Source organism: Mchenga conophoros, linkage group LG8, assembly GCF_057382185.1.
Source record: "Mchenga conophoros isolate Kocher_MC1m ecotype Shallow Benthic linkage group LG8, M_conophoros_male_GT1.1, whole genome shotgun sequence".
Lineage (NCBI taxonomy): Eukaryota > Metazoa > Chordata > Actinopteri > Cichliformes > Cichlidae > Mchenga > Mchenga conophoros.
The window spans coordinates 15513168-15525302 of record NC_140533.1 but is presented as its reverse complement, the minus strand read 5'-3'; the positions used below and the strand labels follow the sequence as shown (position 1 = coordinate 15525302).

The 12135-nt window shown below is 41.2% G+C and overlaps 2 protein-coding genes across 2 annotated transcripts; both read right to left on the bottom strand.

Annotated features, from left to right (window-relative positions):
- Positions 1–2205: 2205 nt before the first annotated feature.
- Positions 2206–8335, bottom strand: LOC146568472 (uncharacterized). The gene is made up of 13 exons (XM_085284540.1): positions 7974–8335; positions 7690–7810; positions 7471–7615; positions 7300–7393; positions 7072–7208; positions 6891–6948; positions 6613–6749; positions 4521–5594; positions 4113–4433; positions 3928–4033; positions 3507–3680; positions 3299–3403; positions 2206–2600 (listed from the first exon to the last, which is right to left on the bottom strand). Exons 1-13 carry the CDS (start codon positions 8057–8059, stop codon positions 2471–2473), a joined length of 2688 nt encoding a protein of 895 aa, XP_085140666.1. The 5' UTR covers positions 8060–8335; the 3' UTR covers positions 2206–2470.
- A 1255-nt stretch (positions 8336–9590) lies between these two features.
- LOC146568471 (cytochrome c oxidase subunit FA4-like) lies at positions 9591–12061 on the bottom strand. Its single transcript, XM_085284542.1, has 4 exons — positions 11857–12061; positions 10181–10269; positions 10014–10074; positions 9591–9858 (listed from the first exon to the last, which is right to left on the bottom strand). The coding sequence occupies exons 1-4, from the start codon at positions 11905–11907 to the stop codon at positions 9802–9804; spliced, it is 258 nt and encodes an 85-aa protein (XP_085140668.1). The 5' UTR covers positions 11908–12061; the 3' UTR covers positions 9591–9801.
- Between the last annotated feature and the right edge of the window lie 74 nt (positions 12062–12135).

Genomic DNA, 12135 nt, shown 5'->3' with positions numbered 1-12135 from the left:
CTGGGGGAAGAAGCTCGTCCTCATTCTTTCTATTTTGGCCTTAAGGGAGCAGAAGCGCTTCCCAGGCCTCAACAGTGAGAAGAGTCCATTGTTGGGATGGTAGAGGTCCATCATAATCTTCCTGGCTTTAGTCTTTCACCGCTTGGTGTAAATGGACAGCAGGTCAGGAAGTTCTGATCAAATGATGCGTTCAGCCGAGTGCACCACTCTTTGCAGATCTTGTCTGTCCTGCTTGGTGCTGTTCCCAAACCAGGTGCAGATGTTTCCCATCAGGAAGCTCTCAATGGTGCAGGAGTAGAAGTTCTTAAGCACCCTCAGTGGCAGATGGAAGTCTCTAAGTCTTTTGAGTTTTCTCTAATCGACACAGGGTCAACATTGTACATACAGGCTCAAATATAAACATACACTCACTTAAATCTTTTATGTGTTGCTTAAGGTTTTACAGTGTCCAACACTCAGAGCAATAGGAAAGTACAAGTAGCTCACTGAAGATTTAATATGAACTGTAGATTTACACAAGCTAGCAAGGTATTTTGGAGCCATTTCTAAACAACGGCACTATCCAAGATAATCAGTTCAAACTTTATTAAAGTACAACTTATTTTGATGTCTCATTTTGCCAAGGTCTGGAAGAAGACCCTCGGATAAGAGAGAAAATTGGTTAGGATGTTCAAGAACAACAGCTCTGGTCAAGAATGCACATCTATTCCAAATCTGACACCTTCAAGCTCAATTTAGAATTAGATTTGCTATATGGACAAGCCAAATACATTCTAGGGAAGAGTATTATGGTCAAATGAGAAAAAGATGAGCTATTTGGCCACAACAACAGAGGGATGTTTCAAGAAGTAAAGGTTGGGCTTTCAAACCTAAGAACACTGTATCAGCTGTCAAGCATGCTGGTGGTAGCATCATGCTCTGGGACTGCTCCCAGTGGTGCTGGTACATTGCACACCTTAAATCAACAGTTAGATGTTTGAAACATAGACACAACTGAGTGTTTCAATAGGGAAATGATCCCAAACACATGTTACGTTGATTTTGGAATCAATAAAGCAGGCTAACACTAAGCTTCTAGAATGGCTGTCTCAAAACTCTAATGTCAACCCTATTGAGAATTCCATCAATTCCTCCAAAAAGAGTGATTAAATATCCAGCTAGAATTGTGACACAGGCATCTGTGACACAAGCAAGTTGTGTCTCAACCATAACCCTTTGGTTATGGTTGAGACACAACCTGCTAAGGGGCATTTAACCAAATATTAGTGGGAGAGTATATATATTTCCAATGGTCACCAATGTGTTGCAAGAAAGACCAATAACCATGGGAAATTTTGAATCACCAGTTAAAATAACTCCAGTAACTGCATGTCTTTGGACTGTGGGAGCAAGCGAGAACATGCAGACTCCACACAGAAAACCCCCCCGACCAGATGATGGATTCAAACCCAGGACCTTCTTGCTGTGAAGCAACAGTGCTAAACCCCATACGACCATGCTGCCCACTTGTATCCACTTAGTCTTTAAACATGTATGCTGTACAATCATTCCACCCTGGAAAAACAAGTTTAAAAAACCCATTAAAAGCCCCAAATCACCATGACATTCACATGTACATAATGTATCCAAACAAAACTAATTGAGCCCATTTTAAAAAGAATAGTAAATAGCCCTGTAATCTCAAGCAGAGATAAATAGACATCAGCTGTTCAATGTAAAAATGAATTAAGAAGCATCACATGTTATTAGCGCCTGTTTGAGTGTGTATATATAACAAAAGCTTAAGCTTTTATGGAAAACATTATTAGCAGCAGAGGAAGTCTACCACTACAGCATGTTTCTTGCTTATTATGTCCTCCTTTTTAAACCAGTCATTTGTGATGAAATATATCGATTGCCTCATTTAGTGAGCAAGGCTGAATCACTCTGGACCAGGCGGTGCTGTCCTCACATTCTCTCCATTTTTCAAGTACTCTCATAAAAACACAATTTTTAGGCCATCTAGTCTTTCTGAGCCTTATAAAAGCAGTGTATATCTGCATAACTTTCTTAATAAGCAGCACAAAGCACAGCATGATGGGCTGAAATCCTAATTTATCAAGGAAAAACAAATAATTCAAATGCCCCTCACGATCCACAAACATAAGATATTTCTGTCTGAGTATTTCCTTAATAATACATGTGTGAAGCACAGATATGTGAAACTTTATTTCAGCTTCCTTTATTATTATTATTATAAGTTTAGACACTGCTTTGTTTCATATTGTAGAGAATACAGTTGGCACGCATATTTGCACCCATGAAAACATACCTAACAGCAACAAAGTACAGTTGTCCAGAGACTCGCAGTAAAATAAAGATACATGCATGTAATTTACACATTTACAGAAGCTTTTATGCTCCAATGAATAAAGGCATTGTTTGAACGCAGTGTACAGAAAAACAAGTAGCAGTCCAGGAGATGAAAGATTCACCTCCGCTTTGCAGGGATAACAACATTTCCACTGGTTGCGATGGGGATTAGAAGCCTTCGCTGGTCCATGCGAAGATATTTTTCAATAAGCACTTCCACTGGCACCTTGTCATTCACATAACCCTGCCTGCAAGTTACAAACACATACTGGTTAAGTTCCATGTTAGAAAATTTATGTGAAATGTCAGAAAATAGATCATGAATGAGGTGTGCTACCTATAGGCAGCATTTAAGATATTCTACAGGCTTATGCTCTTATTACAGTCAGATATAGCCTTCAAACTACAAAGAGCTCAACATTGCCATCTAGAGGTCAGAATAATCCAAGCGTTGCAGAGTGGGTTTTTTCCTCCCCCTTACTGTAGAGTCAGTGCCTTACCTGTACAGGCGGGCACTTCTGGCTTAAAATACATATTATTTTGGGGCCTTTTGCCTTTATTAGATAGTGGAGAGTGGACAGGAAAGACAGGCCTACACTCAGTATAGGTTTCTTGATTTGCTTTGTTTTTTGGTTCATTTTATTCATTTATTGATAACACACACCAGACAAACTAAACAGCTAGCTAGTTGACATGTACACTGAGATATGCAGAACAAGGTATTTAAATAAATCTGTACATGTTTGCTCCATAAAGTTATATAGCAGTGTTGTACTGAGCCTCCTCAAACCCTCCTAGGAATACATAATGCAGTTTTGTGTATAATGTAGTTCGCTACATTTTTAAGTGGTATTTAAGTTTTGCTTTTTCCTCCTTAATTAAACAAAGGGGCTTTATGACATTAAAAACATCTGATTGCAAAAAGTCTTGAATTCTGCCCTCATACCTTTTCAGCAGAAGTTCAACGTCCTCGACCTCTATGGTTTTTCTCTTTGCATGGGCAGCATACGTCTCTAGGTCCTCAGCTAGCCGGTCAAAGAATTTATCCATTCTGTTAAAATTACAACAAATCTGTTATATTAAAGCAACACACAGTTCTAACAGACAAAGAGACACTGCATGTGATTAATGGCGAAACACAGTGTGTTACTTACATTTCATTTAGGACAGGGTGGACGTCTGCAGAGACTTTTGTTTTGGCAAATTGCTTAAAGACGCCCATAAGGTAGCTCTTAGGAAGGATAGTTTCCTTTTTAGAGATCCTCGTCTTCCTCACTCTCCTCTGCTTAGGTTTAGCTGCAGGTAAAGGTTCTCTTGTACCGCTGGTACTGGTGGAGATCAGAAGAGAGTGTCAGTGAATTGCCGAATAAAAACTTGATTCTGTACCTGTGCTACAATAGCAGTTTTTCTATTTAAAGTAGAGAAGCTTTTAGGGAGTTAAAAGAGCACTGTGTCAGCTGAAAGGTCCATATCCCCAGCTGAGTAGGTACTTCTTTCTCCCTAAAAACAGTCCTGACTGAAACCCACAGGACACACAAACACACACACTTAAGTGTAATAGGACATGCAGCTTACCTGGCCTGATTGTTCTTTAGAACAGAAGGTGATGCTAAAGGATCAGGACGATTAAAATTAATTTTCTGTCTGACAAACGCTGGAGTCTTGCAGGGGAAGTCTGAAGCTATCAGAAAACAGATTTCTTAGTCATTCTGAATGCTTAAATAGATATTTTACCAGTGCATGTTAAAAGAGAAAATAACCTTCATCCTCTTCATCATCATAATCTTCTTCTTCTTCCATTTCTTCTTCTTGTTCAGCAGCATCCTCAGCTGGAGCTTCATCAGGCACAGTTTCACTCCTACCATCTTCAATGTCATACGTTCCCTCTGACAGAGGAAATGAGTTCTCTTTGTCAGCCTCAGGCTCATTCGTTGTCCCAGTGGCCTCTGCCTGTCCTTGGGTTGAGGATTCGGCCACATCAGGGTCTCCGGTGTGAGTCTGACCACTCTCATGGCTTCCCATCTCAAAGCTGGTGCGCAAATCCAGAGTGCCATGTCCTTTGAATTTGGCATCAGGCCATCCTACAAACAAAACCACAAACAATATTTAATCTCAATCATACAGATTTTTAAATGCTAAATGATTGATTAATTGATTTTTTTTTTAACCTGCAAACGTAGCATTAGGGAAATCCTCTGCTGCCTCTGTAACCGGCACAATGAGACCGCCCTCAGAGCGATAAGCCCTCCGGCTGATGTGTTCTGAGTCATGTTTCAGCTGAGCTGATGCCTCCTCTTCATTTTCACCGCTGAAGATCTCAAAGTCATTTTCGTTCTCAGACTTGGTCACGTGCTCATTTCTCTCAGATTGACCACTAACATCCTCTTCAGGCAGGGCTGCTACAACTTCATCAGTGTGATATTCAGTGCCACCATCCTCTTCATCCTTTTCGGTTTGAGAGTCTAGTACAACGTCCTCTTCCTCAGACTGAGTAGATGCTTCAGCTCCCTCTTCGGACTGGGAACCAGTTTGAGATTCTTCTACGCCTCTCTTGTCTTCTTCCTCTTCTTCAGTCTGATCCTCAGCCACATTCTCGTCTTCAGACTGAGAACCTGCGTCATCACCCTTTTCGATCTGCGAGTCGGCTGTACCTCCATCAGTGTTAGAGTCAACTACATCTTCCTCATCTTCCTCCTCCTCTTCAGTTTTAGAATCTGCTTCAGCTTCCTCTTCAGCCTGTGACCCTGCTTCAACACCCTGTTCAAGCTCGGAATTGAGAGCAACTTCTGCTCTTTCCTCAACGTCTTCAAACTGAGCTGCATCCTCGCTTACACCGGTCCGAGATTGAACTACATCTTCATCTCCGTCAGATTTTGCCAAGACATCTTCAGGTTTACTGTAAACTGTTCTCCTTGCTTCCTTCTTTTCAGATTCATCTTCAGTTGGAAACACACACAGTTGGTCAGTTTCCAGCTTGCTCTGCTCCACTTCCATTTGCTCCTCTGGCTCCATCTCCCTCATGTCCTTCTGCAGCTGAGACGCCATGACTGTAGGTTTGTCCTGAGTAGCAATGATAGAAAAGTTGGAGGTCATGGCATCAGCCTGGGCGTAGAGAGCCGTGTTACAGTTCACGATATCGGCTGTGATATCTGGTTCGCTGAGTTTGCTTAGACCTAAGGTGAAGCCCTCAGAGTGAGTAGATTCACCAAGCCCCTGCTCCACAGGTCCAAAGCTGCTCATACCTGGATGACAGGAAGGAGGAAAATGTAAGGTGGAGGTAAAGAGCAGGTGCAAATAACCTACAATTCTTTTCATGCTGTACTTCTGTTCTCACATCACTGGGCTGAAGTGTTAAATTTATACTCAGTCGTAGGTTTGCACTGAACCTCTGCAGAATTTAACTAAAACTTTCACCAGCAGGGGGCAGCACCTTACTTGTAGGTAGGTTGAATAGTTGTTGTATGTGTGCCGGCAACTTAACCAAAGGTTACATGGCCTTGTTACACAATCTTGTGATAAAAACTGGCATTAAACAAAATTACAATCCAATCTAGTTCCACTTTTTTTTTTTTTAAACCTCCCTTCAGCACGATTCTTTTTGAGACATGGTCCCAAGCAGCTGTTTCTTTGCAGTCTGGTAACAGCTTTACTTACTGAAACATTTTCACATGCACTCATCTACAAAATGTATGAGAGGTGAAGAAGACGGTGGAGATAAGCGTCAGGGGTGGTTTGTGGCAGAAGACCAAAATGTCTGAATAAAGGACCAGAGGCCAAGCTGGGGCCGAAGATGTTAAGAAGTCTGAAGGACAAGATTAGAAATGAGTATAACTCAGGTTTAGTCAAAGTCTGGACTCAAAGTTACAGAGGCAAAGCTGAGGGGGTTTGGACATGTGCAGAGGAGGGATAAAGGGATTGAGGATAAAGATGGATGCAAATCACTGACAAATTCACTGTGGTGACCCCTAAAGTGAGCAACCGAAAGAAGGTGATATTTAAAGTGACTCAATAGCAGGTCAAAATACAGTGACAGTTCTCAAGGTGAAAAATCCTGATAGTGAGATTATTTAGCAATGAATGAATCAATTATCAAATTAACCAGTTGGTAACAACAGTGTGTGAGATTATATTACATTTCTGGTTAAGTTTCTGTGTTTTACACCATATGGTTGTATGGCTGCTGTGCCTCAGAAAGAAATCTTTGAAAAACCTGTGTCCCATTAGAAGAATGTAATAAAGTATTTTGAGCGCAGTGTTCACCTCCCATCCGTCGTTTATCTACAGCAGCACCAAATTCTTCCTCTGAGATTTTCCGACGATTTGAAACTTTTCTCTGCAGACCTCTTTTCTCAGTCTTAGCGTCAACAAACGGAGTTTTTAAATTCAAGGAAGCAGAGCTGAAAAACAGATTGGACATAAACTAAAAAACATAAAAAACAAACATGGTGTGCATTCACACGCTGATCATTAATTCTAAACCTAGTCATGGGTTTGATCCCCGATTAGAATTAATATTTTGCATTCTTTGTACACTTTACCTCAACACAGACAGTGATGAATTGTCATCTATTGATAGTTCAGTTTCCTCTTCAGCTTCTGGAAGCACAAACATCCAGCATACACAGTAAGTGTTCACATTGCTGCAGAAGCACAAAAAAAAAAAACCCCACAACCTCATTTTTAATCTGTGTACCTCCTCAATGCTCGTTTCAATCTTACCATCTCCATCTTTAAGTCGTTTTTCAAAAGCCGTTGTGTTAAAACTCCTGCGCGGTCTCTTTCGGCTCAGTCCCTTTGCAGTGCTGGCTGCTGGGCCAACTGTTACATCAGGCAGGTCCAGCCCTGACAGCTCCATACTGAAAGTCAATTCAGCTCAAAAGTTTATTTTCCATCACAACCAGGACTAATTCAGTAATACCATCAATCACCCTGTAACCCACAGCTCACCTGTGATGCGTTTTGGAGATGGTCGAATTGGCTGAAGGTGGCTCCGGCTCTTCAGATGTTTCTGTCTCATGAACCACGGGGGATTTCACCGGCTCTGAAAACCAAAACATATAAGCAAAAGCAAAACCAACCGAAACCAACCAGGAATTAAAAGAAGGCTAGTTCACGCACCTGTCCGCAGGATGTTTATGAGTATGTGTCTGGGAGTGTCTCCGTCATTAATCAGTACTGAAGATGTGGCAGGCATGTTTGCCTTTTTTAACACAACTGAGGCAGTCCTCCTTTTAGTGGCGGGGAGGGATTTTCTGGTTATGCTCTAGAAAAAAGGGACAAAGTTAATAAGTTTAACATGCCCACGAATAACAACTACGCTGCTCACCTCTATTTTACCTCATGGAGCTTATGTCTCATGCTCCGCCTAAGGATCTCCTGCGGGGTTTGGGGACCAGCATCTTTCTTGCTGAGCCTGCTACTCCGCCGGGTCCCGCTGCTACTCGGCTCCTGTGAATTACTGGAGACAAGTCATCTTACGATTAATAATACTGAATACAAAGCCGCTGAGACTAACGTGCGACAACCACAAGTTTGTCGTTAGCGATAGCTTAGCTAGCATTAATGCTGAAAACGCCAGTGAATAAGACTTTCGTGGTTCTCTCCCAGAAAATGAACCGTACCTGCGTGTGACAGGGGTCCTGGGTGGCTCGGTGGTGAGAATATGTTTCAGCAGGACCCGAGCGGACAAATCCTCCGTGGGATCCATTTAGCCACCGAGGAGCAAAGTCAGCTGGTTAGCTGAACTCAGCTAGCAGACAATTGCGGGCAGTTAAACGTCAAAAATGTCAAACAAATGACTTTTTCCACAACGACGCTGTCCAAACAAGCGGTGCTGAGCTGAAATTAGTGTCGTTTATCTCAGCTTTCACCCGAACGTCATTTGTGCTCTGATCCTTGCCTTGTGTTTTCAGTTTCAACGGACTCAATTCTCATACGGTCCCGCGTTATTTTTAAGTGAAATCTCGCGAGAAGAGAGATTTGGCTTTGAACCTCGAGATCGCAATGAAATAAATAAATAAAATTAAAAATGAAATTTTAATATTGTTTTCAGAAAAAGCAATAATATAAATGAATAATTTACAAAATCAGAGCTATGGAATTTTTTTCAATACTGAAATTTTATTTTATTGTATTTTAGTTTAGTTTAGTTGTCATCCATACTTCAAAATTGTGGGTGATTATCCATTATTATTATTATTATTATTATTATCATCATCTTAATGCAAACTTTTGTGAAAATATCTCAAAACAAAACATAGAAAATAACTTGAAATTTCTGAAAATGAAGTCGAAAATTTGAGCTAATGACTCGACATTTTGAGATAATAATCTAAGGCAAGTGAGGTGTTTTGAATTTCTGTCAGGTGTGCACTAAATTTTGACCAGTGGAGTGCAGTGCGATAAACTGGAAAATAAACGCGAGAGCAACACAGTTCTCAAGAGAATTTATAATATCATAATTCCCTGCAAAACAACATGTTAGTTACCACAAGGGGTGAAAATTATAAAAATGTTTCATTTTGAGAAACTTATCCTACCCTTTATCATAAGATTGGACACCACTACCACCACCAATTTCAAATTTGGATTCATTTGGCATACCTCAGGCTTTTCTCCCCATTTCCATTCCTGAAGAACATCCTACCTGCACACCATGCCAAGATTTCAACTAATAGCTCTTTGGGAATCACTATGTTGGTGCAAAAATACAATTTTATGTCTCTCAGACTCTGTTATCCTTGGCATTTTTCATAGATTTAGTTAAGGAAATTGGGGCAAAAGCTTTGAGCTTTTCAAGAATTGCTCTAGAACACATTAAAAATTACAAGGAAGTCTGACTAGTTGGAAGCAAAATATAAAAAAAGCAACAAACAAAACAAAAACAACACACACAAACAAGGGATGGCTCAACACTGGATTTTAAAAATTCAAACTTACTTTAGACATTAAAATGTAAAATCTGTGTCAATAGAATAAGAATTTCTTCTTTTAGGTTCAAATCTAAGACCAGGTGCAGATGATGGTTAAACCATTTAGAATTTGAGATATATGCATTAAATATAAGGCTATTTAAATAATATAAACAAACATCAGGTGGCACTTGTTCTCATTGTCTCAAATTCTAATATAGTTTCTTTGTAAACCACTAAAAGAGCACATTCTTGTTTCTCACATTTTCTGATGTGTTGTAATCTTTCCCCTCAGCTCTTGCCTGTAATAAGCATGCAAGGGAGGCGTTAAAGATTTAAATAGTCTTTAATAATTTATGGCAGCAAACTGATAATTATATTCAACAATCAGTAAAACAGGTGGTTGTCTGTTTTATTCATAGTCATTTATAGGTGAATGATCCCTTTGCCCAGCACACTGGAAATAAACTTTCATTTGCTGTCATAGGTTGTTTGATTTTTTTTTAAAAATAGTGCAAAGGCTCCTCGTACGGATGGCTTAGAAGTCTGGCCTGTCCTCCTTCAGTTTGGAGTAATCCATGTTTACTGCAAGAAGCTGGACACACACACACATAAAAACAAATATGCATTATCATATGACTGCTGAGATATGGACTTTGACGCAAGATAACAGAAAATTATGGCCTGTCCTTTGTAGAAACATGCCTGCTCTATAACTTGACGTAAAGGATTAAGAAAAACGGCTCGTACTTTGTACTGCTGATTGGGCTTCATTTGGTTCCAGGGTTCAGGGTTGTTCTTGTGATCCCATCTGAAGACAAGAGGAAAAGCCGTGATCGAAACAACACATCCCCGAGTAACCGAGGAAAGTGAAAACGCCCGCTTTTCTATAAGTTTAAATCGTCTCAGATACTTACGACACGTCTGGGTTTTTCAGAGCCGCCCTGGTCAGGGCCAACACACTCATGGTTGCCCCTCCACTTATGAAGATGAACAGGGGGATCAGCTTTGGAGAAAGGGCATCAATTAGTCAATAAAGCTATTGCTTTATCAATGCCAGTGGAGCAAAACCAGAAGAGAACAATATACAGAGTTTTAAAAATGTTGGGCACATTTTCCTTCTTGAGTTTAGGATGGAGGAGGAGAAGTTGCTATAAATCTGTGTAAATCTGTTGCTCTCTGACTGGAAGTGGTAGTCCTAGATTAGGTTACCAGATGTCAGAAACTAAAACTGCAGACATAAAAGATGGGAACAGACAAGACGGACTCTGCTTTCCTCTGCAGCTGCAGATCTTGCAGGATTTCCAGTGTGGAGCCTTAAAGAGTATGTTTCTATGTTTGATCTATAAAACGTTGATAGATCTTTGTTATCTGCGTCCTTTTGGATCTTATTCAGCATTTCATCTGTTACAAACCATGTGTAGGAGTCCAGTTTTTCCTACTGTGCATTGCCAAGACATAATGTGTCTTATTAAGTTTTAAGATAAGGGCAAATAGTTGTTGTCCCTGCTTATATCACCACACTTTGACCCCGTGGCCAGTTGCATGTGTCTAACAGCTATTAATACAACCAGGGCCACTTTCTCACCTTGCTGCTGTGGGTAAAAATGTGCAGTTGTCCTCAAAAAGCCTTGCTAAGGCAGTGCTACTTTTATAGTAACAGTCTATGATGTATAAAATGCACAGAATTTCCATGTTGGTATTGTTATCTCATGACATAAGAGGATTGTTTAAACAACGAAGAGTTTTCACCAGCAGGGAGCAACAGGCTGCTCAGTCACAGAGCAGGAGGGGGACAAAGCATTTCCATCCAGAGGTCTATTAATATGGAGGCTGCCACAAACCAAACCCTTTCACACCGTCGTCCTTGGAGAAATAAACCCTCACATGCATTTATCTGGCCTTCACTCAAGCTAATATGGAAACTACTCCACCGCTATACGTGCTGCCACCACAAACCCTTTCGCATGGCTACAGACGCACGGTGGCGTGAAACAAGCGACCCCCCCCCCCCCGCGCGCGCACACACACACACAGATTTGAACCTTTAGATTATCATCATTATAACATTTCAGTAACAACAGTATCAGTGTATCACGCTCAGTAGGAGCAGGTGATGCGGTTGTCTGATTCTGCGGATGCCAGAGCGCAAAAACGAACTCTGTCAGGAGGTTGCGGGTGAAAAACCCAAGAAAAGCTTTCATGGGATTACACGAATACAGTGATTAAAACAATAAGAATGTAGTGACGTGAAAATGTTCTACCAATGTTTCTAACCGAAACCTGTGAGTCTGTCGAGGAATTTGAGATTTCTGCACTCAGAGCTGTATATGAAATTATTTTTGCTTTTATAAATAGTAAAATACTCTACGAATGCGTACTTTAGGGTGTCAGTGTGTGGATAAGTCACAAAAACTGTTTTCCTGAGCCTTTACAGCTGATCCCACATCAGGTAATTAAGGAGAGATCTTGAGGGGGAAACGGGAGCGCGCGCAGCTTCAAGCTTCTGATAGGCACGTTTCAGTGTCACCGTCTCCTTGGTCACAGGCTGGTAATAACGACCGTAAAAATAAAACGAGTGGCTGAGACTTACAGCTGGGTGGCTCTTAATCTGCTTGGCGACGACCCCAAAGAATGAAGACATGGTGGACAGTCCTCCCGCTGACCGGCTCCGTTAACGTGAATATCTGCGGGCTGAAGGCGCGCCTCTCCGGAGGATCTCCTGCAGTTTCCTGCAGGCCTGAACGTACAATTGAACTGCACACCACCTCCACGCGCTACTGTCAGCCAATCCCACAATGCAACGACAGCAGCTGTGCGAACCCCCTACCTGGGCTCATATCTCTGAGCGCTACGGGGGGTTTGCTCAAGT